Source organism: Camelus bactrianus, chromosome 17 (assembly GCF_048773025.1).
Source record: "Camelus bactrianus isolate YW-2024 breed Bactrian camel chromosome 17, ASM4877302v1, whole genome shotgun sequence".
Classification (NCBI taxonomy): Eukaryota; Metazoa; Chordata; class Mammalia; order Artiodactyla; family Camelidae; genus Camelus; species Camelus bactrianus.
Window position 1 is genome coordinate 31,650,665 of NC_133555.1, and position 25,371 is coordinate 31,676,035.

The 25,371-nt window shown below is 49.0% G+C and overlaps 2 protein-coding genes and 2 long non-coding RNA genes across 7 annotated transcripts in view; 2 read left to right on the top strand and 2 right to left on the bottom strand.

Moving 5' to 3' along the window:
- Nucleotides 1–11,878, top strand: part of ITIH4 (inter-alpha-trypsin inhibitor heavy chain 4) — a 49,543-nt gene extending 37,665 nt beyond the window's left edge. The window contains exons 26-28 of the mRNA XM_074344729.1: nt 1,077–1,190; nt 2,246–7,382; nt 10,985–11,878. The gene's annotated coding sequence lies outside the window, so the exon portion shown is untranslated. The remainder of the gene's footprint in view (nt 1–1,076; nt 1,191–2,245; nt 7,383–10,984) is intronic.
- On the bottom strand, nt 105–13,561 carry ITIH1 (inter-alpha-trypsin inhibitor heavy chain 1). 3 transcript variants are annotated; one of them, XM_010969056.2, is made up of 22 exons: nt 13,405–13,560; nt 13,161–13,181; nt 12,741–12,907; nt 12,246–12,350; nt 11,731–11,893; nt 11,064–11,177; nt 9,575–9,700; nt 9,373–9,489; nt 8,501–8,669; nt 8,286–8,411; nt 7,183–7,364; nt 6,750–6,935; nt 5,548–5,687; nt 4,798–4,952; nt 4,686–4,700; nt 4,291–4,311; nt 3,750–3,830; nt 3,518–3,631; nt 2,268–2,469; nt 1,249–1,421; nt 539–650; nt 105–383 (listed from the first exon to the last, which is right to left on the bottom strand). In XM_010969056.2, exons 1-22 carry the CDS (start codon nt 13,504–13,506, stop codon nt 254–256), a joined length of 2,721 nt encoding a protein of 906 aa, XP_010967358.1. In that variant the 5' UTR covers nt 13,507–13,560; the 3' UTR covers nt 105–253. The 3 variants fall into 3 exon arrangements, 2 of the variants coding, with proteins under 2 accessions (XP_010967358.1, XP_074200840.1); XR_006719859.2 differs by lacking the exon at nt 1,249–1,421 and having other exon boundaries at nt 245–383; nt 13,405–13,561; XM_074344739.1 differs by lacking the exons at nt 12,246–12,350; nt 12,741–12,907; nt 13,161–13,181; nt 13,405–13,560 and having other exon boundaries at nt 11,064–11,214; nt 11,731–11,869.
- On the top strand, nt 12,901–25,345 carry LOC123612573 (uncharacterized). 2 transcript variants are annotated; one of them, XR_012499983.1, is made up of 4 exons: nt 12,901–13,324; nt 17,253–17,377; nt 22,334–22,591; nt 24,103–25,345. It is a non-coding gene; the product is annotated as an uncharacterized LOC123612573 (long non-coding RNA). The 2 variants fall into 2 exon arrangements; XR_012499984.1 differs by having other exon boundaries at nt 17,256–17,377.
- On the bottom strand, nt 15,801–17,809 carry LOC123612572 (uncharacterized). The gene is made up of 2 exons (XR_006719860.2): nt 17,360–17,809; nt 15,801–16,412 (listed from the first exon to the last, which is right to left on the bottom strand). It is a non-coding gene; the product is annotated as an uncharacterized LOC123612572 (long non-coding RNA).
- Nucleotides 25,346–25,371: the final 26 nt, after the last annotated feature.

Genomic DNA, 25,371 nt, shown 5'->3' on the forward strand with positions numbered 1-25,371 from the left:
CTTCCAAGCCTCCAGGTCTGCTGTGTCTCCTGAGCCCTTCTAAGGGGCAATATCTTGAGTTGCCTGCCTGCCATCCTCTCTCCCCAAAAGCAGCCAGCCTGGACTGGACATAGCCTCTCTTTAATAGAAGTCATGAGTGCTTTGACATAGGGGACCAGCTTGGATAGAGAGGTGTGGCCTTGGTAGCAGGTCATGATGCTGCCCTCCTCCTCTGCCGTGGTCCCAAAGGAAGACCAATGTGCTGACCGGGGGCTCAGAAGATGTCAGGGACAATATAGTCAGTGTGAATGCCGTCAATCAGTCCATCCCCATTGTTATGGATGAACCAGCAGGTCACCTCAGTCCCATGCCGGGGGTCCTTGCTGTAGTCTTTTTGTAAGCCCCTAAGGAGAGACAGGCCAGCTGGGGTCACCTTTTGGACCCAGCAAGACTGTACCTTCCCAGGAAGCCCACCCCACCCATGTGATCCCTGGAGGAAGCCCTGGACCAACGCTGGGAAACACCAGGGGCAGAGATGCTGGGAGAGCAGCTCACCTACCTAGTGACTGTTAGCCGGCGGTTCTTCACCACCATTGTGGCGTCTGTTTTTGTGGGGTCAGTGCCTGGATGGAGGTCGGACACTTGGTAATCAAAGGGATGGAAGAATTGTCCTGGAAAGGCACATGGAAGGCAGCCATTACCACTGGGGGCTCCCATTCCTGCCTGTAACCAGTAGGTGCTCACTGGAGGTTTAGAGTTGTTAAAACATTTTTTTTCAAGGACTTGACTATTTCTGATAAATTTTGGCATCAGGAGCCACCTTTAGTTCACCTACTATAGAGAAGCAGATATATTGCCAGGTGGTTGTACCTCCTGTCTTTTTGGACCAATTTCAAAGGAATCTGGCTGAGGAGGAGGTTTGAGAGGTAGGGAGCAGGGTCTGCAGGAGGCCACAAGGAGAAGTGGTGTGGCTGATGACCCATCCCACCCAGGAGGTCTCTGGGAGTCTATTGAACCTTTCCATTTGCTAATCGGACCTCTTCTCACTCGATCCCAGGCTCACTTAAGCATCATTTTCACTGTGTGTTTGATTGCAGCTTTTTTGAGAGGTAAGACCCTCAACCAAGACAAGTCCTCTTGGAAGCTCTGAGCCTTGGAGGACACGTTGGAGGTGGACCTGTCCTGGTGCCTGGCTGCACTGCTGACCCATGGTGAGTCCACTGGCTTCAACACCCCACCCCACAGCTCTGCAATTCTAGCCAGCCGTACCCAGCAGCCCATGCGTCCGCGCTGACATCCTGTGACTATCCAGCACGTAGAAGCCCAGGAAGTCCTGGTGGACAGCACTCCCCTTCCATACCCGGTGCAGGACGACCTCAAAGGTGCCCCTGTCCTCCATAGACACCACCAGGTTCCTCTTCCTGTTGATGGTCACCACCACCCTGTGGGGCCAGGTGGCCATGAGGGCAGGTGCCGCTTCACTGCACCCCCTCCAGCCAGCCATCTTTGTCCTCTGGGACCCAGCTCTCATGTCTCAACCCCTTATCTCCATATAGTTGGGTGTTACCTGCTCCATGCTCCTTCCCATGTGTTGCTATTATGTATGGGGCCCTTATAGTGTGTTAGATCCTGTGCTAAGCGCTCTGTGCAAACTGCATCATTCAATTCCCACTCTTATCCTATGAGAACTGAGGCTCAGAGAGGTTAAACAACTTGCCCAAGGTCACACAGCTGGTAAGCAGTAGAGCCAGGACTTGGACTCCAGCCTGTCCGAGTCTGTGTTCTTTGACGCCCACTCATTATCTGTGTCCTCCACATCACACTCTGCCCACCTCACTCTATAGCTCTGCTACCTCATGTTGGGCTCTGGTGCTCAGCAGAGATTGTGGAAGGAAGGAAGGAAGGGAGGGAGGGAGAGGGGGAAGGAGGGAGACATGGCAAGGCATACTAAGACAGATGTTGCAAGAGAAGCCCAGAAAATGCTGGAGTTCAGCAGAGGAAAAGACTAGGATGGCTTCACGGAAGAGGTAGGCTTTGTTTGGTGGAGATGGGGGTGGACTGAGGGCGGGAGTGTCATGGGAGCACGGACATCTAGGCAGCCAGGTCCAAAGCACGTGTCCAGGAACCACAGGGCCCGACATGTCTGCACAACCCACACGGACATCGGTCACTGACACAGCTCAGGGGGATGAGGGCCCAGCAGGCTCAAGCAGCTCTGGGCCTTTGTCTTGGCCCTCACCGCACCCACCCCTGCCTTCCCTCCCAGGCCGTGGCCCCAGCCCAGATACTCGTCCTGCCGCAGTGAGGCCTGGTCCCTCCAGGAGAACACGGGTCCACCGGAGCCAGGGTTCAGCGTAATGTTCTGAGGAGTCACTTCCAGCTGAAAGCCTGTTGCGGGGTTTGCGATCCCCAGCCGTCCAAAGTACGTGGCCTCATGCTGTCCAGGGCTTCGGGCCTCCTTGCCAATGAGCTGCCCATTCACTGAGAAGCCTGCAGTGGGTGCGAGGTGGGACATCCAGGTCAAGGAGGCCAGCTCTCTCTAGAGCCCCACCAGCTGGCCTTTGCTCCTGCCCAGCCTCCTTCCTGGGAGATGCTCCAGTCTCCACCCACTCCACGCCCTCTTTGGTCTCTGAGGGTCTCCCCTTCCCAAGGAAGGAGGCCTTTAGGACTGGTGCAGGATGCACGCAGCACCATCTCCCTCCCCTCCCACCACGCTAACTCTCCCATTCTCAGCACCCTCGTTCTGGGCCCCAAAGGAGGTCTTGCCTCCCTGAGGACAAGCCTTGGGACGGCTCCTTCTCTGTGACCCCAGATCCTGACACAGGGACAGATCACAGTAAGTGCAGGTGAATTTGTGGGGCCTCTCTGCAGAGGCCTCTGATCTGAGCAGCCAAGAAGCCCCCTCCTCATCTTCACTATCCGTACACAGCACATCTCAGGCTCTGAAACTGTCAGCTAAGAATGTGTCCACCTGTTTATCTCCCTTCCCTAAACTCCATGGGAGCAGGGACTTTGTCTCGGTTCCCTTGTCCCCAGCCCTTAGGAGGCATTCAACAAACATTAGCATGGCCTGACTGGACTGGGAGGGTGGGAGAAGCGGGCGTGGCTCCCATCAGCCAAGCCCTGCTGGGGAGGTGGGCTCCAAGGCCCCCACAGGCATGAGGAGGGGAAAGGCGGGGGCAGGGCTGCTGTATAATTTGCAGGGCTCAGTACAAAATGAAAATGAGGGGCCCCTCATTCAAAAGCTGTTAAGAATTTCAAGACATAACAGTAGAGTATTAAACCAAGAGTGGGGCTCTTCTAAGTGTAGGGTCCTGTGCGCTGCACAGGTCACATGCCTATGAAGCAGTCCCTGTATAGGGCCCAGACAGGTGGACTGGACTTGAAGGAGGCAGGTTAACTCCAGCCAGGTGATGGGTACACCGGGTGGGACGGTAGAGTCCCCAGCCACTGTTCTGTTCATGGCTGAATGTTGGGGGCAAGGGTGGAGGAGCCCAGGCCCCACCTTGTCTGGCAGAGGGTGTGATGTCACCCCTACCTGTGTCAGGGTCCTGCACCAGGTTGAGGACCACTCCAGGCTCCTCGTTGATATTGAAGCATAGGGCGTCCTTCTTCTGGGGCACGTGGATGATGAAGTGGGGGTCAGTGTCCACTGGGGGCACAGCATGGAGTCCATTAGCTTGAGCATCAGGCAGAGGGGGCCAGCCAGGGACAGGGTTCAACCAAGCAAGGGTGTCCCTCAGACCCCCCCCAGCCCCTGACGGACTCACCGTAGGTCACTTTGTTTGGCAAATGTGGGGTGTTGGAGCTGGGGCGCGTTGGAGAAGGCTGCGAGGCCGCTAACACAAATGCTGACCGGCAAGAGCGAATGGCATTTAGAAAGGAGGCAGCTGGGCCTTCCCTGGAGCTGCTGGCTCCTTTTCCAAGGTTCCTCCCACCCAGGAGGGCTGGCCTGAGGCCACAGGGGCGGGAGTGGACACAGAGCCTTTGATGCCTCTTAGGGGGTGGGAATGGCAGTGTGTCCCAGCAGGGTGGCCTGCCCCGTCTCTGTCTCCTTCCACGGGAACCTGGTGGATCTGGTGGCATAAGGTTGGGGAGGCCAGGCCCAGGTCAGGGTAAGTGTTCTGAGGGTTCCCAGTGGGAGGCCGTGAGGAGCTCTGGAACAAGGGAGGAAAGCCTTCGGCTATCATTTCCTCATCAGGCAGATGGGTGATGCCCTGGGCTTTGCTCAGGACTGAATGCACAGCCTGAGGGACGGCCATGTGGAGTAGAGGGGTAGAGATGTGTGTCATCAGAATGGCTGCCACTTACTCTTTCTGGGTCCCAGCATCTCTGTAAAGGACAATGATTGAGGACAGCGTCAGCCTCCCTACCCCACATGGAAGGCACGTGCCTCATTCCCCAAGCACGCCCAGGCCCAGAGACCAATCAGGCCTGGGCCAGCCCTCTTCCTGGAGGTCCCAGCCCTCCTCATAGAGCTCAACGCTCACACATAGGGCCCCGATGAGATGAGGGTGAGGATTCAGGCTACTTGAGGGCCCCCAAGCACACAGGAGGGAGCAACTTGTAGCAAAGTGGGGAAGGGCATCTTGGGGAAGGAAGAGACCACAGGGGTGGAGCAGAAGAAATGTGGGGGCGGGGAGCATGTGCCACTTGCTTGGCCACCTGAAGCCCCTCATGAAAATCAACATGATTTAAAAACTCACCCAAGGGTGGAGAATCTGGAAAGGAAAGAGAGGAAAGAGAATTAAAGCTCAGGGGTTTTTGGATCTCAGAAGCCTCTGCATGCCCACAGCCTCCCCTCTGCAGAGCCCATACCCTCCAGAGGCTTGTCAATGATGGGCTCATGGCCGTCCTGGTCCGCCATGCCCCTGATGGTCATTGAGGTCAGCGGGGTCACGAACTGATAGTCCATTGACATCTTCAGGGCCTTGGCTGACACATTGGCCTTCTCCTCCCCCTTCAGCTTCATCCTGCGAGATAGACGCTGGCCCCAAGCCCACAGCTTGGACAACAGTAGACTTGCACTCCCTCATCCTTTCAGTCCTTTGTTCACTTATGCAACAAACCTGCACTAAGCACCTGCAGCACCCCGTTTGGGGGCTGTCTTCAAGGACCTCATAGTTTAAAGACCTCTCACAGAGAAAACCTGGAGATCTGGCCGGGCTTGGGGAGCTGCCTCAGAAATATACAGAGAATTTAACAGATGTGAGATTCCGGCAAGCGGTCTAACCTCTCTGAGCCTGGGCTTGCTCAGCATGTTGTGAGGATTCAATGAGTGTCTGGAAACAGCAGCCCCCCAGTAAAGGGCAGCCTCCCTGACTGCAGCTCAATAGGGGAAACAGTGGGCTGCCCTATGCCCCTAGTAGGCCTGCCCACGCTGTTGACTGCCTGGTTGATATTAACTTAGCAAGCAAAGTTGGAGGACAGTATATTTGACCCGCTTGCAACCTCGAAGGCCCAGAACAGCCCCTTCTCAGTCCAAAGGCCCAGAGGTTGAGGGTGCTCTGGGGTGGTGGTTCTCTCCAACACACCACCCCACTAGCCCAGCAACCACTGGGCTCATACCGCTTGTCCAGCAGCTCCTGGATGGTGAGGTAGGCCCATAGGCGTTCGACATGGTTCTCCAGGATGTGGCCCCGCTCTTGGAGCAGTTTCTTCATCTCTTCCTCATCCACCAGGCAGGTTGTCTTGAATTCTTGGCCCTCCTGAGGGAGGTGATGGGGTGAGAGGCTGTACACCATGGAGGGCTCTGAGGGGCGCCACTGTTGTCTGGTCTCTGTAGCTCCATTCTTAGCACCCCCCTCCCACCTTTCCTGAGCCTGCTCTCCTCATCCTCATCCATCCACTCCTTCCAGCAAAAGTGCTAAGCCCCTTCTAGAAGCCAAGTTGGCCAAGGCCCTGGGGATCCCAGGGACGGAGGACTAGCCCTGCCCTCATGGAATTACTATCTCTGGGGGATGCCAAGAAGCACCCGGCCACTCCACGGTGTAGCTGTTGCCACTACACCTCACACCTCCAAATGCCCACCATGTCCCTGGGCACCAATCAACTTGTCACAGCATAAGAATGTGCCTTTCCTCCCCAGCTACAATAATGGAGGCACCGCTTCCCAAGGGCATTGCATGCACAAGGCATGGCATAAGTATATTAAATGGATTCTTTAATTTCCTCCACACAGCTTTCTAGTGCAGTGTTACCCCGGTGGTACAGAAAAGCCTAGAGAGCTGGACCCATTTGATCAAGATCACCCAGCTGGTCAGAGTGGAGCCAAAGTCTAGCTCAGTGGTCCTCACTCAGAGCCAGAGTTCTGAACCCTCTACCACACTGGACGGCTAGTGTGCATGCCCTGCAGGGCAGGTCCAGCTCTCACACCCCCGTGATCCCCCAGTGTGCACATGCACACGCGCTCTGCACTGTTGCACAAAGCTGCATGCGTAGAAGATACTTAGGAAATGGCTGTCACTTGAGAATGAAGAGGCTGGCCTCTCGCTGTCTCGTGTTTTTGGAGGAATGATGTGAGGAGTAACAGGTGGTCCATTTGGGGCCAAGGGACTACAACTAGTCAAGGCCACGTAGGCCCCACTCTAGCCTGCCTCCAGGACGCCTGCATTGGAGGAATGTTCGCCTGTGAGGGGCTGTGGCATGGTAGGGTGAGGGCACTACTCTGGGGAAAGAGAGGCCCCTGGGGGCACGGGGTGGGGAGCAGTGTGGATTTGGAGCTTCTGGGTGCTGCCCAGCTTCCCCACCCTCCACCGCTCACTGTTTACCCTGTAAGCCCGCACATCTCCTTTGAAGCTGCTCAGTTTGTGGTCAGCGATGCGCCCAGCCACCATGATCTCCGAGCCTTCATAGTACTGTTTATGGTGGTGCTGGGTCAGGGCTGAGACGGTATCCTGGGGGTACAGCAACTCCACATCCGTCAGCAAGGGGTTGGCTACCTGGTCGTAGAAACCCTGCAGGGGTGGTGGGGGGTGCAGCCTCAGAGCCAGTGGGTTACCCTAGACATCTAACAGGAAACCCACTCACAAAATGGGGTGTCAGGATCACAGGCTTAGAATTTAAGTAACTGGCTTGATGTCACGCAGCTAATTCACACCCCCGCCAGAGCTTTATCTGTTCCTCTAGGCTGATGGGTATATGGCTGCCAAGGCTGTGCTCCCGTGGCATGCTGTGCATCAAGGGGCTCAGGGAGGAGAAGACCTGCAGCTGCTGGGTGGCATCATGGTCTTCATAGATCCTCTGGGCACGTCCGTTGTTCTCTAGGGACATGACCTCCAGGAAGTTCAAGTCCAAGTTGTGGCCGAAGCCCAAGTTGTAGAGCGGGAACCTGCCCTGGATGGCCTTGCGGACATTCTTGAGGATTTGAGAACGATCCGTCACCCCTGCAGCCACACATCCAGGTAGGGAAGGGATACCAGCTCACAGGCATGTGGGGCATGAGAGATCTTTGGGGCACACTCCCTGGGACCAAGCCTCTCATCTCAGACCATCTCCAGCCCCCACTGGCATCTTGAGGCAGTGCCTCTCACTGGGTCTCCTGCGTGACTGCAACAGCTACTAACAGCTCCTCTCAGACTTTGCTCATCTTCATGAATCTGATTATGCTCTAAACCCTCCCACGGCTCCTCGCCATGGCCTGTGAGGTCCTGCTGACCTTTCCACTCTGTTTCACCTACTCTGCACATGCCTGCAGTTCCTGGGCAGGCCCTGCCGGTGCACAAACCTTTTTTTGCTCAAGCTGCCCCTTCTGCTAGAGATCCCTTCCTGCTTCTCTCCACCATCCAGACTGAGCTCCAGGGTCACCTCCTCCAGGAGGACTGCTGGGACCCTGCCTGGCCCAGGTGTCTCTTTTCTGTGGTTCTACAGCCTCCTAGCACCCTGTTCTTTCGGGGCTCCTGACAGAGCATCTGCTCTTGGGTCTGTGGACGGTGAGCTCCTTAAGGGCAGAGACGTGTCTTGCTCTCTTAGTATCTCTTTAGTCCCTAATTCCATGCTTGGCACTCAGTCGGTGCTGAATACATAGTTCATTAAACTCAACCTAGGAGTCCTGCCTGTCCTCCTGGGCCCTGTGCAACCCTGTGTCATGCAGAAACTTCCCGTTTCCCAACTCAAGACAGAAGAACACCTCGGAGCTCCTGCAGACTTTATGATCTGAACTGTTTTTAGACCAGTGCTTGCTTGGCTTTACCCTGAGCCTTTCTACCCCTGACAGCATCCCCAGTGGTTGGGTTTCCAAGTTCAGCTTGAATGCCTTTGGTAATGTAGAGATCACCACCTCCCAAGGTGGCCCTCGGGGCACTTACCCTCTGTGGGCTCGCCGTCTGTCAACATGATGAGAATGGAGGCATGGTTGCTGAGTTCTGGGAGGCTTCCCTGAGCTTTGTTCAAGATCTCAATTCCCTGGAGCAAACCATCATTCATGTTTGTAGCTGTAAAAAAAGAGAAAGCAGATCAGTGTATGCCCTCAATCTGAGAGGACAGAGGTGACATCAAGGTGGCCCCAGACCCCTGCCCTTACACCCGGCCAGGGAGAAACGCCGCACGAAGTTCTGAGCCGCGTCCAGATTGGCGGCGGTTGCCTGCACCAGCGAGTCCCTCCATGACACCACTGCAGACCCAAAGAGGACCAGGTTGAAGTAGTCCCCTGGCCGCATGTCCCCCAGGATTTTAAGGAGTGCCTCCTTGGTCTGTAAGGACAGGACAGTCAGTAGAGGGACAGGGCCCCAGGATAGTGCCTCCTGTCACCTCCAGATACCCATTTCAGAGGTCCACAGGGTAGAGTTACATAGTGGACAAGCAGGAGGGGATGGACAGGACAGCCAGGTGGTGCCAGGAGAGAGGCGTCCTGCTGGGCCCTGGGGTATCTGAGGGGGATGGAGAATGTCAAGGGATCCAGTGTGGGGAGAGGACATGACCAGGAGTTCGAGTGGGGCAGGATTAAGACAGAGGACCCCAAGGGGCTGAGTTTCTAAAACTCTGCTTGTCCAGCCATGGTTACACTGCACCCTAGGGTACGCCAAGTGCTGTGGGAGTGGGCTGTGCCCTGCTGTGAGCCATCTTCCATGGACCACTATCATCAACCCCGCTCGCCTAGGGTGCAGGTCTCCACTTCCAAGCACACTCCCACTGGTCAGCCCCATGACCCTGTGGGAACTGTCAACATGCCTGTTTTTTGCCATTGAGGGGAACGGAATGCTCTCGCCCTCTGTTGCACAGGGAGGAAGTGGCTGATTCCAGATCCCCCCACCAGGATTTCCTATTAAATCAACCTGCCTATGATCAGGAGCAGAAAGCCCAAACCCAGACTCTGGAGACAAAACCAGTGTGGGGTGGGTGATGGAGCTGAAGAAGCTTCTGCTGGGTTGACCATTTAGAGGAAGCACAGTTTACCTGCTTCAATTTCTGGCCTTCCATGGAGGAGCTGATGTCAATCACAAAAACCACGTTCTTGTTCAGTTTCGTCAGGTTTTGGGGGGCAAAGAAGTGGGCAAAGTGGTTATTGGTGACCTGAAACACAAAGGGATGAGTGAAGCCTCTCTCCCAAGCTCCCTTGCCGGCCTTCTGAGGCTTGGGCTGGAAGCTTCCGGCTCACCAGGAGGTCGCAGAGCTTGTCCCGATTGACATCATAGGTCACCTTGAAGTCCCCTTTCAGCAAGGTCGTAGAGCATGAAGGGCAAGATTGCTGCTGGCCCACTGTGGGGCGGAAAAGCACGTGACCCTGGAACCAGCAAGGGTGTGAGCATTACTTGTTTGCAAAGACAACATAAGATGTGTGTGCGCGCGTGTGCGTCTGTGTGTGTGTGTGTTGCGTAGGCATAGGAATGAGTCTGGTGGGAGGTACACCCCTGTAGCTGGTGGGAGAGAAGACCTGTTTCTTTTGTTAGATGCTTCTGAATTATTGGGACTTTCTACACTGAGCATCATCACTTTGGGTACATGATATAAACAAAATAATAGTGCGTGAGAGCCCAAGAGACATTGGTCAATTCAAACTGTCAAGTGAAAAAAGCAAATCTATGGCACTGTGCTGGAAAACGGAGCCTGCCTGGATAGACCAAAAGCAGGTGCTGGAAGGAAGGCCCAGAGTGGGAGGTGAGGTCTGGCTGGACTTGGTGCTGGTGCTCAGGGAAATTAAGGGTGGTTTGTCCTCGATACATTTCTATACTTCTGTACTCCTCCCATTTTATTTAAAGAACTTTTTATTTTCACTTCTTGTTTGGTATAAAAGTAAGATATGCTCATTTAAAAATTTTTTGGAAAGAATTATTAGGAAGACAAAGACTCATCCCCTTGGCTCCCTGCTAAAAGCAAGCCTGTTTGCTAACACTCTAGGGTGTCAGATCTGTTGCTGTTGTTGTTTTTTGGGGGGAGGAAATTAGGCTTATTGATTGATTGATTGATTAAATGGAGGTTTTGGGGCTTGAGCCCAGGACCTCATGCATGCTAAGCACGTACTCTACCACTGAGCTATACCTTCCCCACTTAGGGTATCATATTTCGTTTCAAAGGAACCCCTCCAAAACTGTGAGAAACATTTCTTTTAAGTGAGTTCTTATGGAGTCACTGCCAAAAGTGGGTGGGAAATAAACAGTTTGCTCCTGGCTCCAGTTGAGTGCAAATTAGGGCACTAGCTGGTATCACCCACCCGTGTGCCACACTCCTCTGGTACCCGGGATAGGACCAAGCAGGGGGCTTCTGGAATTCCTGCAGATAGGTGGAAAGTGATGAGTGGCAAGTGGCTGGTAGGCCAAAGGCCTTTCCAAACTTAATCGTGTTTCCGAGAACACTAGAGTTTGGAATCCTGATCACAACAGCACCTGAAGTTTGCACGCATGCCCTATGCTTTCTCACGGGCAAAGAGGAAACTGAGCCATCAGGCAAGGCAGCAACTCTCCCCAGACCAGGCAGCCGGCATCAGCACCCTCCCCAGCCAGAGCACACAGGCTTTGGCCAAGTGCTCTGAGAGCTAGGAGGGTGGAGTTCCCCCATCTCTCACCCCTAGGTTGGCCTGCATCCCCTGCTTGGTTGGGCCAAGATGAGAAGTCCCTGAGGGCTTGCCACCCCCCAGCCATCCCACACACCTTTTTCCCTGAGAAGGACTTCTTGATCAGTTGGGCTGCCTGTTCCTTGCTGAGGAAGGAGGCCTGGGCATCCAGCTTGCTGATCCCCTGGGGCTCGAAGATATCTACGTCAATCTGTGGCATTGAAGCAAATCCTGCACCAAGGCTCCCACTGGGGAGCCATCATCAAGTCTCAGCCAAGAGCCTACGTTTATCCCGGCCACCTCCTGTGTGTACCATCCACCCAATTCTCAGCATAGGGCCTGGCATGACATAGGCACTCCAAAAACATTGGCCAAATGAAGGTGTGCATGCCTGTGCCCCTCAATTCCACCACCACTAAGGTGCCAGTGACACCCACAGCCCCTCAGGCTGCTCCAGACTTTCTGGTTTACAAACTACCTGGACATTCAATATCTCTCATGATCCCTGTGGCAGTCCTGGGACAGGCAGAACCCTCATTTATAACAGTTGAGCAAGCCAAGGCTCAGAGAGAAGGAAGAGGTTGGAGTTCCCTGCCCACGAAGAGCCATCAGAGCCCACTCTGAGGAGCCAGTCCCCTCCCTGCATGCTCAGCCCTGGGACAGCACATGGTGGGTGCCAAACCAACGCTCGGAGCCACAGTGAGGGAGAGGCAGGGGCTCAGATCCTGCGACCTCGCCCCTGCATGTGGTCACCTGCGATCTACCTCAAAATGCTGCACGAGCTGCTTGGGCTTGACCTTGATGATGATGTCATACTGCATAAACCGTCGCCTCAGCACCTCCTCGTAGGTCAGCCGGAACGTGGCCTTGCTCCGGGGACCGACAGTGATGTGGATGGCGAACTGCTCCATCGTTCTCCCCGAGGCCCTGGACATGCCACCAAGGGCAACAACAGACAGGCAAAAGGTAAATGACTTGGGTCCTTGTCACCTAAAGCATGGTCCTCAGAATCAACTTCTCTTATTTTAGGGCTGCTCCCAGATTTCCTTGACCCGCGCCCTTGTCTTAGCCGGCTGGTCTGGGTCAGGCCCCACTTCTCCAGTGGTGGGTCTGGGAGACGGCAGGTCAACACCAACCTGTGGCAGCAGTGGGTTTGGGCTGTTTGCTCATTGCCCATCAGCCTGGGGCGGCTCTCTACCCAAGACCACCTGGCAGCCCTCAGCTCTTTCTTGGCGGGGAGGCAGCACCAGAGACTGGGCCAGCAGGGCCCAGAGCTCACCTGACGAGGCCGGCGTTCTCTCCTGAGATGGCTGCTTTCCGGTACTGCTTCCAGGCAGTCACTTTGTCCTTTATGTCCCCAACAAATGTGTTTTCATCTGCTGTGCTACAGTGGGGAAGAAGCCCTCAGGGAGGTGCCCCTCCCTGACCACACAGGGCCTTTGTATCAGGGGAGCTCCCAGCCCCGAGTGCTGAGGAGCCTCCCACTGCCCCAAGAGTTGCTCAGGGGCCCCACGGCTGGGAGATGGGGGTCATGGGGTCCAGCAAGAAGCCATGGGTGCTGCCTTTGTTCCTTGGGCCCTAGGCTGAAAACAGACTGTCAGAGATTCCAGTTTGCTCTCCAAGATGGGAGCCCAAAGCAGACCTAAAGGGTTTTTCTGGACCTCAGAGCTGGAGGTGGCCTGTGGCCCTTGGGGCTAAGGGGGAGGACTGCACTATCTGGCCATGCTGAGCCATGGTCTCAGGGTGGGCCTGGTGAGCCAGGTGGGGCACGCACATGGCAAAGTCACTAATGAAGGCTGTCCTGGGGATTTCCACATCGAAGGCCACTTCCTTGGCTTCATTGGCGCTGTTGACCACTTGGCTGGTGATGACATAGTGGGCAAAGCGAGAGGTGACTTTGCAGTTGACTTTCAAACTCCGGATGACCACGCCGTCGACACTCTAAAGTGAAATGGGAGGGAGGTGACCTGGGATGGGGCCTCTGAGCCGTGAGAGACCTCGGCACCCAGCTCTCACATGGGGGCCGCTCTGGATGCTTGAGACTGGGCCGTGGGGCTTGAGGTGGGTGGGAAAGCCCCCATTTCCAGGAGACAGGAGTCCCTCTGCCCAGGCACACACCCCTGAAGCAGGGTGTGGGGGACATAGGCGTAAGAATGGCCCTACCACAGACCCCTTTGCCAAGACTCTCACTCACTGTGTCCACAGGCTGTCGATTCTGTAAAACAAAAGCAAGGCAAATGTGAATGTGAATGCACAGGGGACCATACCCTACCTATTAAGGGATGGAAGTGGGACACAGCCTCTGCTCCCCTCCCGCATGCTGCTGGGAGGTCTCCTCTCCATTCTGAGGAAGTCGAGGTAGGTGGGGATAGTCTCAGTCCCTGGGGCCCCATCCAGGCTCAGCTGCCTGTTCCTAACCCAAAGGTTTACCCACATACCTTAATGCCTTTGGGACTGCCTGTGGGTGACCCCTGAGCAGGCACGGCCTGCAGGGCGAGGAGGGACACCAGGCACAGGCAGAACAGCCCCCGCAGCCCCATGGTGCCGTCCACGGTCTCGAGGCTCCTTCTGCTGCCTTGTTACTTCACTCAGACCAGTAATCAATAAAATGCTGGATAAACATGGATTAAACATTAGACAAGGTAAAGGCAAATATTATACTTGGGAGATCAAAAATTGACAGTGAAAGCTTTCTCCTTGGTTGGGGGGGTGGGTGTGGTTCTCAGTTGTGTAAACTCCTGACCAGACTCAGACTGTGCCCCTTGGTGTAGACTGCACTCAGCCAACGTGAACTGTGAAGACCCAGATGGCTCATTTATTCCTGGGTCTGGCACAGGGGCAACACCAGTGACACGGTGGCGGGTGTCAAGAAGCCACAGTTTAAAAATGGATTTCTCAGCTTCATTAGGTGTTACTTTCAAAATCCTTTAAGCAGAAGCAAAACTTTTGGACAGTCCCACTTTGGCCCGGGAAGGAGACACAGTGGCTTGGAACGTGTCTGCCCACATCCTTCTTTCTGATGGCACCAACTCTAGTAGTTCATAATGGGTGCATAATTGGTGACCCATGCTTTAGGACAGTTGTTTTATCTCTCTGGACCTTCTTGCCCAGATTTGGAAAGAAGAGTGGAAGTAAGCCTCATTGTTCATTCTGGGCAGGGGTGCTTGGCAGGTATGGTGAAGACAAAGATGAATGCCATGCTTTTGTGATGGAGGGCAGATTATGAGCCATGTGTTGCTCTAAGCCCTTTATGATCTAATTTTATCCTCATGATGTCCCTGGGACATCGGTCCCACAACAAGTAAAAGAGCAGGTATTCAAACTCAGACCTTTCAGACCCCAAGGCCCAAGCCTGTCATGTTAACGACAGGTAGGCCCTCTGCATTATTACGAAGAAAAGAGAAGCAGTCAAAGACCCTAGAGACTCATCTCGTACCTGCAATTTCTTAATTTTTATGCACAAACCCTCCCTGACCCTCATAAGTCTCAGCACACTGGACAGACATGACCCCTGGTCAATCCACTCTGTGGCCCTGGTTAGGATGGACTGGTGGCCATGACCCCGATATGGTGACAGGGCTCAGAGGCCTGTTTGATCTGTTTGCTTGTCCTGGACTTTGTCTCACAAAGCAACTACTGGGAAAAGGTTTATTGTCCCCAGGCCAGAAATGCCCTTCTGGCCTGTTTTCTGGCCTTTATGGAAGATGAGAGGGATCAACATGAAATTATACATTGGAGTTTCTGCTGATTTCCTGCACAGTATCAACTGAGCCCTGTGTTGGGCTGGGCACAGTGCCAGGGACCATAATGACAAAACTCAAGTGCCTTGATGCATTCAGTGAGCTGATGCCTTGGGAAAATGAGTCAGACAAGTTAGAGGAAGCCCAGTGAATCCCAGGAGTGGCCAGAAGCTAAAGAGGAGCCTGAGGGAGCTGTAGAAATCTGGAAGAGGTGAAGCCCATCTCCCACAGGGCCTTGAAGAAGGCTCCTGGAGGAGGTGTCTGGGAAACAGAGCTGTGCTTGGGAAGGAAGTGAGGGTGGGGGGACAGGAAGAGAAAAGCAGACGGGTAAGTGTGAAGCGCTACTGGGAAAGGTTCAGGTGTCTGTGTGAAGAGAGTGGGGAGGGAGGCTGGGAAGTAGTTTGGGATGGGTCTGAAAGTGACCTGTCTTTTGGGTAGGAAACAATGATATTTGAGCAAGTACATGGCAAGATCAAGACTGCGTTGTTAGGAGATGGCTAGCACCCAGTCTGCTTCATAGAAGGTGCTAGAAACACATGTGTATGACCTGGGGAGGAGAAAGGGTATGGAGAGCGCTAACAGTGACTAGCACCTGGCCCACTTCTCCTCATCTTTTGTGTCCTAATTCATTTACTGCTTATACCTACTCAGTTCCTCCATGATCTGGCCCCTACCGACCCTTCCATCTCACCCAGCCCGTGGCCCTCTGTGACTCTCAGCTGCAGCCGTAGAGGCTTTTTCCTGATCCATGTAGGTGGGTAATCTTTCACCCATTCATTCATCAGCCCCCAGTTCATCCACTCACACCTGCTGTATGCCAACCCCATGCCAACCGCTGGGTTTGGGGTGTTGAAGCTGGCAGGCCCAGCCTAGTGCTCAGGGAATTCACACTGCAGTGTGGAGGTGAAGTCACAAAACAAGTCCATTGGGCCTTAGCACATGGTTGCTCTCTCTGCCTTGAAGAAATTTTCCTTCAAACTTCAGCTCATGCAATAATTGCTTGAGACAACCTCCGCTGGAGGTCCAGGCTGGACCTGGTGACTTTTCTGCATGGCATTGCCCTCAGCGGTGTCAACTGAAATAAATGCACAACCTTAAAGTTGAGAGTTATGTTTTATTCAGTGGACAATTCTGAGGACTCAGCCCAGGATGACAGCCTCTCAGATTACTCTGAGGGACTGCTCCGAAGAGGTAGGGGAGGAGCTAGGATATATAGGAGCTTTACAACAAAGACCAGGTAGTTGGAACATTAAATGATTATTTGTTAACTTAAGAAAACCAGATACCTCAAGTTAAAGTATTTAGCGCTTTTCTATGTATGGGAGGAAGCAAACATTTGGGCTCATTGAATTCATTCCTTTGACAAGCACCTAGCTGTCTAGGGCCAGTATCCTGTCCTTTCTTATTCTGAGTCCCCTCAGAGGGCACCATTGTGAGTGGCTGCAGAGGCCGGGCTGCAGCTGGTCTTTGCTGTGGGATGGCGGCAGCGGCTGATGACTTGATGGCTTCAGCATTCTTTGTTTACTGATGTGGTTTGCAGTATTTTCCGTTCACAGAGGCAAGGATAACTTGTTAGTATGCTTGTTTGGTCAACGGCCTTCTCCCTCTTCAGCTGTAAGCCCCACAGGGGCAGGACTTTGTCTTGTTCACTCTGTGCCTCCAGGGCAGGGCACCCATCTTGCATCATGTGGACCCACTCCAAATGTCTGTCAAGTGAATGATAGATTTGATGAAGAGCAAATTAGAGAGGTTAAAGCAGAGCACAGAACCTTGCAAAACCTCAAATCTGAGGGGACCATGAGAACACAAAAGAGAACAGGAGTAGACAGGGAAGGTGGAAGAACCTGGAAAGGTCTAGAAACAAGACAGGAGAGGATACCCCAGAGGAGTAAAGGCTGCTAAGGGGAAGAGGGATGGGTGGAGACTAAGAAAAGCATTTAGGGAATCTGGGTCATTTTCCAGGAGGCTTTCCTGGGGACAAGTGGGACCAAGTGATTACAGAGGGTTTAGCAACGAGCAAGCCCTAAGTCTTCGAGAATATTGTTTTGAGTTTCTTAACTTCCCAGAGATTTCTTTAAGTGTAAAATGAGGAGGATAATAGTTCCAGCCTCACAGGGTTGATATAAGGATTAAATGAACCAGTGTACCTGTCTCTGGGAAGGGGTTGGGGATTAATTGGGAAGGAGCATGAATTAACTTTCCAGGGTAATAGTGTTAAAAACAAGGTAACAGGCCCCAAATGGAGTCACTTATGATAAGCCCTATGTCACCAAAAGGAGACTTAATTACAGTTTCAGCCCCTCCCAGAAATGGAAATCTTAAATGCCCCTCATCGCCTAAAGGAAAGTGACTTTGCCACACCCAATCTACTTTTTGCTACTATAACTTCCTTGTTCCCACTCCCTTTTGCCTATAAAACTCTTTAATTTTGTACAGCTCCTTGGAGTTCCTTTCTGTCTGCTAGATGGGATGCTGCCCAATTTGTGAATCATTTAATAAAGCCAGTAAGATCTTTGAAATATACTCGGTTTAATTTTGTTTTTTAGCAGATTTGGTGGCAGTGGTGGGATCCAAAGGAAACTTCTGATGGCTTTGGGGACAACAAGAAATACAAGCATTGGTACCCATCAACCCTTTGCATTCTCTTTCTCACCATTTCCAAGGGCCATGGGTAAGTTCCTCTTGGTTCTGAGCTCCACTCTTTTTGTGTCAAGCTCCTGATTTAATTGGCTTTCCAGTCCAGAGCAGGTCAGCTTGAGCTAGCAGATGGCTCCATCCACAGCTCAAGCCTCTACCCTTGGTTTAGTCCACAGCTCTTCATTTAAGGGGAATCCCAGTCCACAGTCCTCTTTTGTTGGGGTCTGCTGGTTCTGTTACTGGTGGATCCAACCGGTGTTCCAGGTTCTTGTCCCATCACAGAAAGAATTCAGAGACAAGACATAGAGGTTAAGAAAAGTAAAGTAAGGATTTATTAAAGGATGGATAGTACATTGTCAAGGGAGAGCAGGCAGGCTCATGTGAGCAGCTGCGCTGAGTTTCTTTGGCAAGTTAGTTACATAGGGTGTAAAATGAATGGGCGGAATATTCATTTAGGAGGGAAGGGCTTGGGGTCATATTTCCTGATTATCATCCCAACTCCACCTTCCCAAAGGGAGGAGGGACTTTTGTCCTTATTTAGTCTGGATTGGAAGTGTCATGGCATCGCTGCATGATGGGTACTTCTGATCTGCAAGGCTAATTTTATTGAAATGAGGGCATAATGAGCAAAAGGTTACATTCTGACACTGGAAATCCCTGCCTTTTCTGATCTTTCTTTGTTGGTCTCCAGGCCAAAAGGTGTGGCCCCTTATCAGCCCAAAGATTCCTGCTTTTCTTTCTCTGCCCAGGGGCCCCTGGTGCTTACATGATGTATGTGTTCCTGCATTTGGCTTGTGCCCCTCCTTTTTGCCCAATTCCTGCCATTTGGTCTGTGTCCCCCTTTCTCTGCTCATATCTAGCTATTTGCCTGCTCTAACAGTTCAATCTTTTCCCAAGTCCCCAGTTCCACGTTGGGATTTGCTGGTGGTGTGCAATCTTAACCAGGTTACTGTTGGTTTCTGTTAATGTGCAGATGAGGCCAAGGCTATTGCTAATAGGAATCTCAGAAGCCTAAATGCCACAGAACTGATGGGCACAGGTGGAGCATTTAAAAGCTGTTAGAAAAAAAAAATGGCTGTTAGAGCACTCACCACAGTCTTATAATAAGTTGGTCATGGAACTGTGGGTTAGATTGGCACTAAGTCACTGGCGAACCTCAAGAAAATTTCTGTGCAACGAGGTACACTGTAAAACAGCACACAGTCTCCAACCTGACAGCACATCCCTCTCAGGTATTAATTTGGCTCCAAGAAACCCAAGGCTTAGGTAAAAAAATGAGATCGAGTTTCAAATAACTGAGTGCGCCACCTACTGGTACAACTGCTTATTTAATATCTAAGAACCGTGGCCCTGGAAGCTGTAAATGTCTACAAAACTGGCAAAATCATACAAAGAGAATCTAGAATTACAATGGTCATTATGATAAAGGGTCCAGTTAGACAAGAGCATTTATTTAAGAAGTGCATTTGAAAGCAAGGGTTCCCAAATCAAACAGAATAGGATACCTATTGTAATTGGCATACAGAAACCTCCAAAAGGCTTCCAAATTCCATAATCGCTTCTTGAAAGATTCATTGCAAAAGGCTGATGAAAAATTAAAGGCACAAGAGGCACTTAAAAGAAAAGACTATACAAGACTGAGGCAACTCTTAACTGCTGCCCTCTATGCTCCTTTACTTGGGTACCTCTGAGTCAACTTTCCACTCTGAAGAGACTACAAGACCATAAACAAAAGTCCACCAAGTCAGTGGCCTTACAGATGTCCCCACATCTACCCTCAAAGGAGGGCCCCCCTTGTGGGCTCCTCCCAGTGTTGACAGGGTTCCTGAGGGATTTTCTAGTACACTGCAATTTTATTCCCTCTAACAGCCTAGGGGAAATTAAAATTAAAATTATTAGACAACCTTGAGAAATTCTGGGAGATACTGGAGCCTGAAGATGGGATCCTGAGAAAACTGATAAAGTCAGTGAAGAGTGAGAATTATTATCAGATTCCACTCTCCTGAATCTCTGTCTGTAGCAGAGAGAGAATAAAACTTGATGCTGTACGTACCTTTACTGTTTGTCCTGGTTGAAAATTGACAAATTTTCTTAAAGGAGTTTTTTTTGTTTTTTTTTTCCCCAAAGTAGCTCTGTGGTTAGATATTGGCCAAACTGGAAGCTGATATTTAGAGCCTGATAAGAAATTTGTTTAGGCCTTCTTTAAGCTAAATGTACCCAGAGGGAAAGAAAAAACAAACAAGCAAAAAAACTTCTGAAACCTTTGTGGAAGGATTTACTAAAATACTTCAAAGACATATAGCTCTAAATCTAGAACATAGGAATACTTTTGATTTCCATCTTAGTTGAACATCTTCTCCCTGATAGAAAGAAGCAAATTGAGAGACATGGAGTTGGATGTGTGGATCAATCTATGATGTCATTTAAGTTACAACTCAATTCCTCAAGGAATTGAAATAAATTGTCCCTACCTTACAGATCTTTGCAAAATCAGAAATGTGGCTCCAGAAAAAATTCAGTCCACCTGTCCTTTTTTTTTTTTTTTTTTTTTTTTTAACCAATCCCTCTTCTCCTTATCTCAAAAGGCTTATAAATATTGTAAAAATTCTGGCCTTAGAAAACAAAAGTCCTTGGGGAAATTACATTCTTTCCCTGTGCCTTTGAGATGTAAATATTCATACCTGGTCTTCTCTATGGGTTCTTACCTAGGTCATCTCTCTGAAATGCAAACTTCTGGGGGATAACTCTTATCAGAAGGAAAACAAAAGTTTAAAAGGTTATGTGGAACAGAGGCAAATGGAAAATCTTGTCTCTTCTCCACAAATATTAGTAAAAAGCTTTGGTCATCTGAGCAGATAACCTTAAATTATTCCATCTACCAAAAACACAATTTGGTTCCAAGTTCTTTTATAACTAACTTTGTATATTCATACTTGATCCATGGCTAAAATTTTAGAACAGATGCTATAAGCTCTGTTTACATCAGTCTGTATGTTTATATGTGTCTACAGATATATGCTGTAGATGTGTGGTATTTTTCTATCTTAAGAAGGTATTGTCAAAATTAATTTGTAAAAGAATTCTATTTGACTTAGAAGAAATTAAGCATGTCAACCAAAGAAAAACACAACCTAAAAGTTATGAATTAAGTTTTATTCGGGGATCTTACTGAGGACTCTAGCCAGGGCAACGTCCTCTCAGATAGCTCTGAGGAACTGTTCTGAAGAGGTGAAGGAGGAGCCAGGATCTATAGGAGTTTTTGCTGGAAAAAAGACAGTAGTTGAATATCCAAAGATTATTGCTAATCACAAAGAACAGAGATCTCAAGTTAATGATCTGAGTGCTTGTCTATGTATGGGAAGATACAAGAACCTGGGTTCATTGAAATTATTCCTTAGATATGCATCTTAACTGTCTAATGCCAGGATCCAAAGCACAGTTTTTCTCCATCCTGAATTCCCCTCAGGGCACAGCACGGGTTGCAGTGGCTAATGGCTTGATCCTTGTAGAACTGTAATAGCAGGCAACATTCTTTGTTTACTGGAATGATAAGCAACATTCCTTGTCCACAAGCACTTATATGAATTAAGGATTCCTAAAACTCTCAGAAATATAGAAAGTAATCCAAATGTTTTTGAAGTTCATGTGCTCAGAGATAATCTTTGGTAAATAAAAGCTAATTTAAATTTGTTGGTTTAATTAAAATGAGTATGTCTTCAGAGTTATTAGCATTAAAAATAATACAGGCATATAACTTTTATTCTGAGTACAGTAGTCAAATAAGTTTATGTTGTTTCTGTTACAAATTTGTCAGCAAGAAAAGCAACTTGGTATGATGAAATTTTCATGACTTGTTAAGAACAAGTGAATTAAATAGATGTAAGTGGGATAAAAATATTTAGGTAAATGTTTCAGCAATAATTATATTTTATATCTACTTAAACAGTTTCCAGAATCTTCTTGGTTACTTAAAACCTTAAAGTTACACTGAGATAAGTTAAATAATGGACATCCATTAAATATTTAGATCATTTTCAAGTAAAAATCAAATACTGGAACATTAATCACTGCAATGCACAGAAGGAAATATCACATCTTGAGACACACAGGAGTCCCTGGGCCCGGCTGCCTAGTGAGGGTCCTTAGCTTCATGCAGGAAAGAATTCAAGAGTGAGCCAAAGTAGAGTGAAAGCAGATTTATTCAGGGAGGTACCTACTACACAGAGTATGGACTGTCTCAGAAGGCAAGGAGGCCCCCAGGTATGGGGTTTTTTGTTTGTATGGACTGGGTAATATCATACAATAAGGAGTAGGAGGAATATTCTTGCTATTCTGGGAAGGGGTAGGGATTCCTAGGATTTGGACCACTCCCCACTTTGATGGTCAGCCCCAGAACTGTCATGGTACCAGTCATGGCATGAGGGGAGTGATTTTTTTAATATTATAATAAAGGCATAATGAGCTAATGACTGGGCCATCTGTGGTGTCTTCTTGGTTTTAGCTGGTTCCAGCCAGTTTTTGTTGTGTCCTGTTTTTTCCAATAACTGTGTCCTCCTCTTCATTCTTTTAATAGTTATGCCCTGCCTCCTTCCTTCCTGTCTCAACTGAACATAGATTTATCCACTTTCGGTTTCCTTTTACAAAAACCAAAAAACCAAAAAACCAAACCCTAAATATATTTGGGTTTATTAGTAAACATCTTTTGTGCCACATTGGAAAATTTACTATAAGGAAGGATATTATCCTAAAAATTATGAAATGTGTAAGAATGCTAGTGTAAGAGAGTCCATGATTACTTACTTTGTAGTTTTCACTAGAAATAGGATTCTAAGGATTAAGAATTCTAATTAATATATGTAATTGAAACTAATTAGAAATAACGAGGATGAATGGAAACAACTGTGTATGAAAAGCAGGTAAAGAAAGAATGATTGGCAATATAATTAGTTATTTGTATAAGTTCATTAAAAGTCTGTTCTCCTTATAACAGGACACAATTGGAAACCATTGGCTATATTACCAAGACTTTGACTGGACTGTCATATTTCAGAGAGATGTGCATAGACTCATGTATGACCAGACAGTTTAAGGACTGCTTGGAAAAATCTACCTGGTATCTTGCTCACAGAGTTCCTGGCAGCATTACCAGGTGAATAAGGAAGGTCACTTCCTGGCAGGTCTAGGAAACACAGGATATTTGGGGGGACCACAAGAAGAGAGGAAATCATCCTAACTATAGATACTGCAGGTAAAAATCTGATGATGACTTCTTGACTTCCTGGCCTCAGAGGATTTTAAGCATTCAATCTAAGATTCCTTATGAAAGTTCCAGTAAAGCAATCTTTAAAAGAGCTTATATGGCCAATCACTATTCTTGCTGCACTTACATAACTAGCCATGCACGTTTAATGCAAGAGTATTAGCTTTACTCTGATTATCTTTGGTTAAAAGAAATGGGGTGATTGTAGAGAGAAAAATTAGGTATTAGATTCTAATCCTTCGTCTTTGAGGTTGTAGTACATGCCTATAAACTGGACTGGATCCTGAATTTTTCTGTTTCCTCAAATACCTGGCTAAGATTCTCCAAACTAATGTTTCCAATTCTCTCTTACCCTTCTGATTTGGAATAACTAAAAACAAAGACTGCCCTTGAATTCCTTGGAAGGGACTATAACAGGTCCTCCTCACTACTCAGATGGCAGCCAAACTTCAGGGACTTGAACAGTGCATCCACATGTCCCAATTAAAAAGGGCTCCTTCACATTCTGAAGTGCACACCAGCTGGAGACCTCAAAATCAAACTGACTAGAAAAAGAAGTGGCCAATATTGAGGTAGACTGCCTCCTGTCAAGACACTAGATTAAGGACAATTTCTATTCCTCCTTCCCTCTCTGACCATCCTTTTCCTAATTCTTATATCATGAAGGTCTCAGGCCCCTTCAAAGGGAGGTAATCCAAAATCCAAACAACTGTTAGACTTGCCACATGCTGATGATTCTGTAGTTCTGCCTGCCACAAACTTCTTCCTGATTTCCAATGCCTCAGTTTCTCAGGAAAAAACTCAGCCACCTCTCTATCATGTCAGACATCGTAACCCCGGGAGTCCATTTCCCTGTGTCTGATTGACAGCCCCAAACCTGGGGAAACTTGCATCCAGGCTCTGGACAAAGAAGGGGACACAAGGGAAGGGTAGCCAGAATAAAAATGCCTGTGTGGTCTACAGACCCTTAAGTTTTACTGGTCTCCATGACTGTCACCTTTCCAGTCCTGAGTCACAGACTCAAATGGGAATTAACACAAGGCATTCATGAATCAAAATTAGTTTCCTTTGATTCCCTTGGCTAGGAGTAATTGCAAGTGAGGCTATGATCAGGTATCTCTTCTTAACTCTTGAAAACATTGCAGAATCTGCTGCTAAAGCAATAGCTGCCCCAAAAAGGTCCCTAGACCCTCAGGCCAAAGTAGTTTTTGATAATGTGATAGCCTTTGATTATCATTTAGCTGGGCATGGAGGTGTCTGTACTGTGGCCAACACTACTTGCTGCACCTAGATTAACATTTCTGGGGAAGTTGAGACTCAGCTACATAAGATTGCTGAACAAGCCAGTTAGGAAAATGACTCCTTCAACAGGGTCTCTTTTTGACTTACTTGATTTTTATTGGTTTGGGTCTTGGAGACCATGGCTCTAAAGTGCACTACAGACATTGGGAGTTATTCTGCTTATAATAATCGATTGTCTTCTTGTATTCTCTCAAAAGCTTTAACTGGATGAATGCAGCTGCCAACCACCATACAAATGACCTCCCTAAGACTAGAATGTCAGAAGAGGAACAAAGAGAATGACTGCAATAAAGAACGTGAACTTGAAGTTGTCAACTGTGAAAACCACAGAGATATTCAGCATAAAGACATCATGACCTGTGACTACCACACAGGATCAGCAGAAACTGGGAAAACTTCAGAGCAGTAGTTGGGAGTAGCACTAATGGCTTAAATTTTGATCACATCTCTCAAGCTGAGAGTCTGATCAAAAGGGGGATATTGCTGAAAACAAGAAAACAAGCCCCAAATGGGGTCACTTATGCTAAGACCCATGTCGCCAAACTGACACTTAATTACAGTTTCTGCTTCTCCCAGAAATGGAATCTTAAACCAGTCAGTCATGAATTACCTGGTCAGCACTAGTGAGGTAATCTGCCTGATAGACCCCTGGCATGCCTTAAAGGAAAGTGATCTTCCCACAACCAACCCACTTTTTACTGGTATAACTTCCCTATTCTATACTCCCTTCTGCTTATAAAAGTCTTTCATTTTGTATAGCTCCTCAGAGTTCCTTTCTATCTGCTAAATGGTATGCTACCCAATTCATGTTGAATAAGGCCCACAAGAGCTTTGAAATTTACTCAGTTGATTTTTTTTAAACAAAAGTATGCTCTGTATTATTCTTTCTCAACAGGGGCAATATTGTCCCCAACTGGGCAAAAATTGGTTCTTGGATATAGGCAAAAGACAAAACAACAACAAAAAACACATTTCAAAGGGTTGGATTTTAGGTCCTTAAGAAAGATACTCCTGAGTTATAGGATATATATATATACACATACATACACACACACACACATATATGATGGATTCATAATTTTAAGCTTTTTAAGGTAATTGTTCTGGTAAGGGAGGTGTTGGCTGGAACAAACAAAATTCTCTTGGCAGTTCTGAGCTTTTACAGGTGGGCTTTGAGCTTTAAAGGTGGACGGCCCCTCTTAGGGAAACTGCTTTAAGCTATTAGAAACCATGCCAGAATTTGGTCCAGTCACTACTGCAGGGGTTTGAATGGAGTTCTTCTGAGAGTTCTTTTCAGTTCTCAACATGCAAGCTTAAGTATTTAGGGATGAAGGGTACTGGTATCTTCAATTTATCTTTCAGTGCGTGAAAAATAAGACGGATTGCTGGATGTAATAGAGCAAATATAACAAACATTACTTAAAAGAATTTAGTGCCCCCCTCGCCCCTTCCCATGAGAATATGAG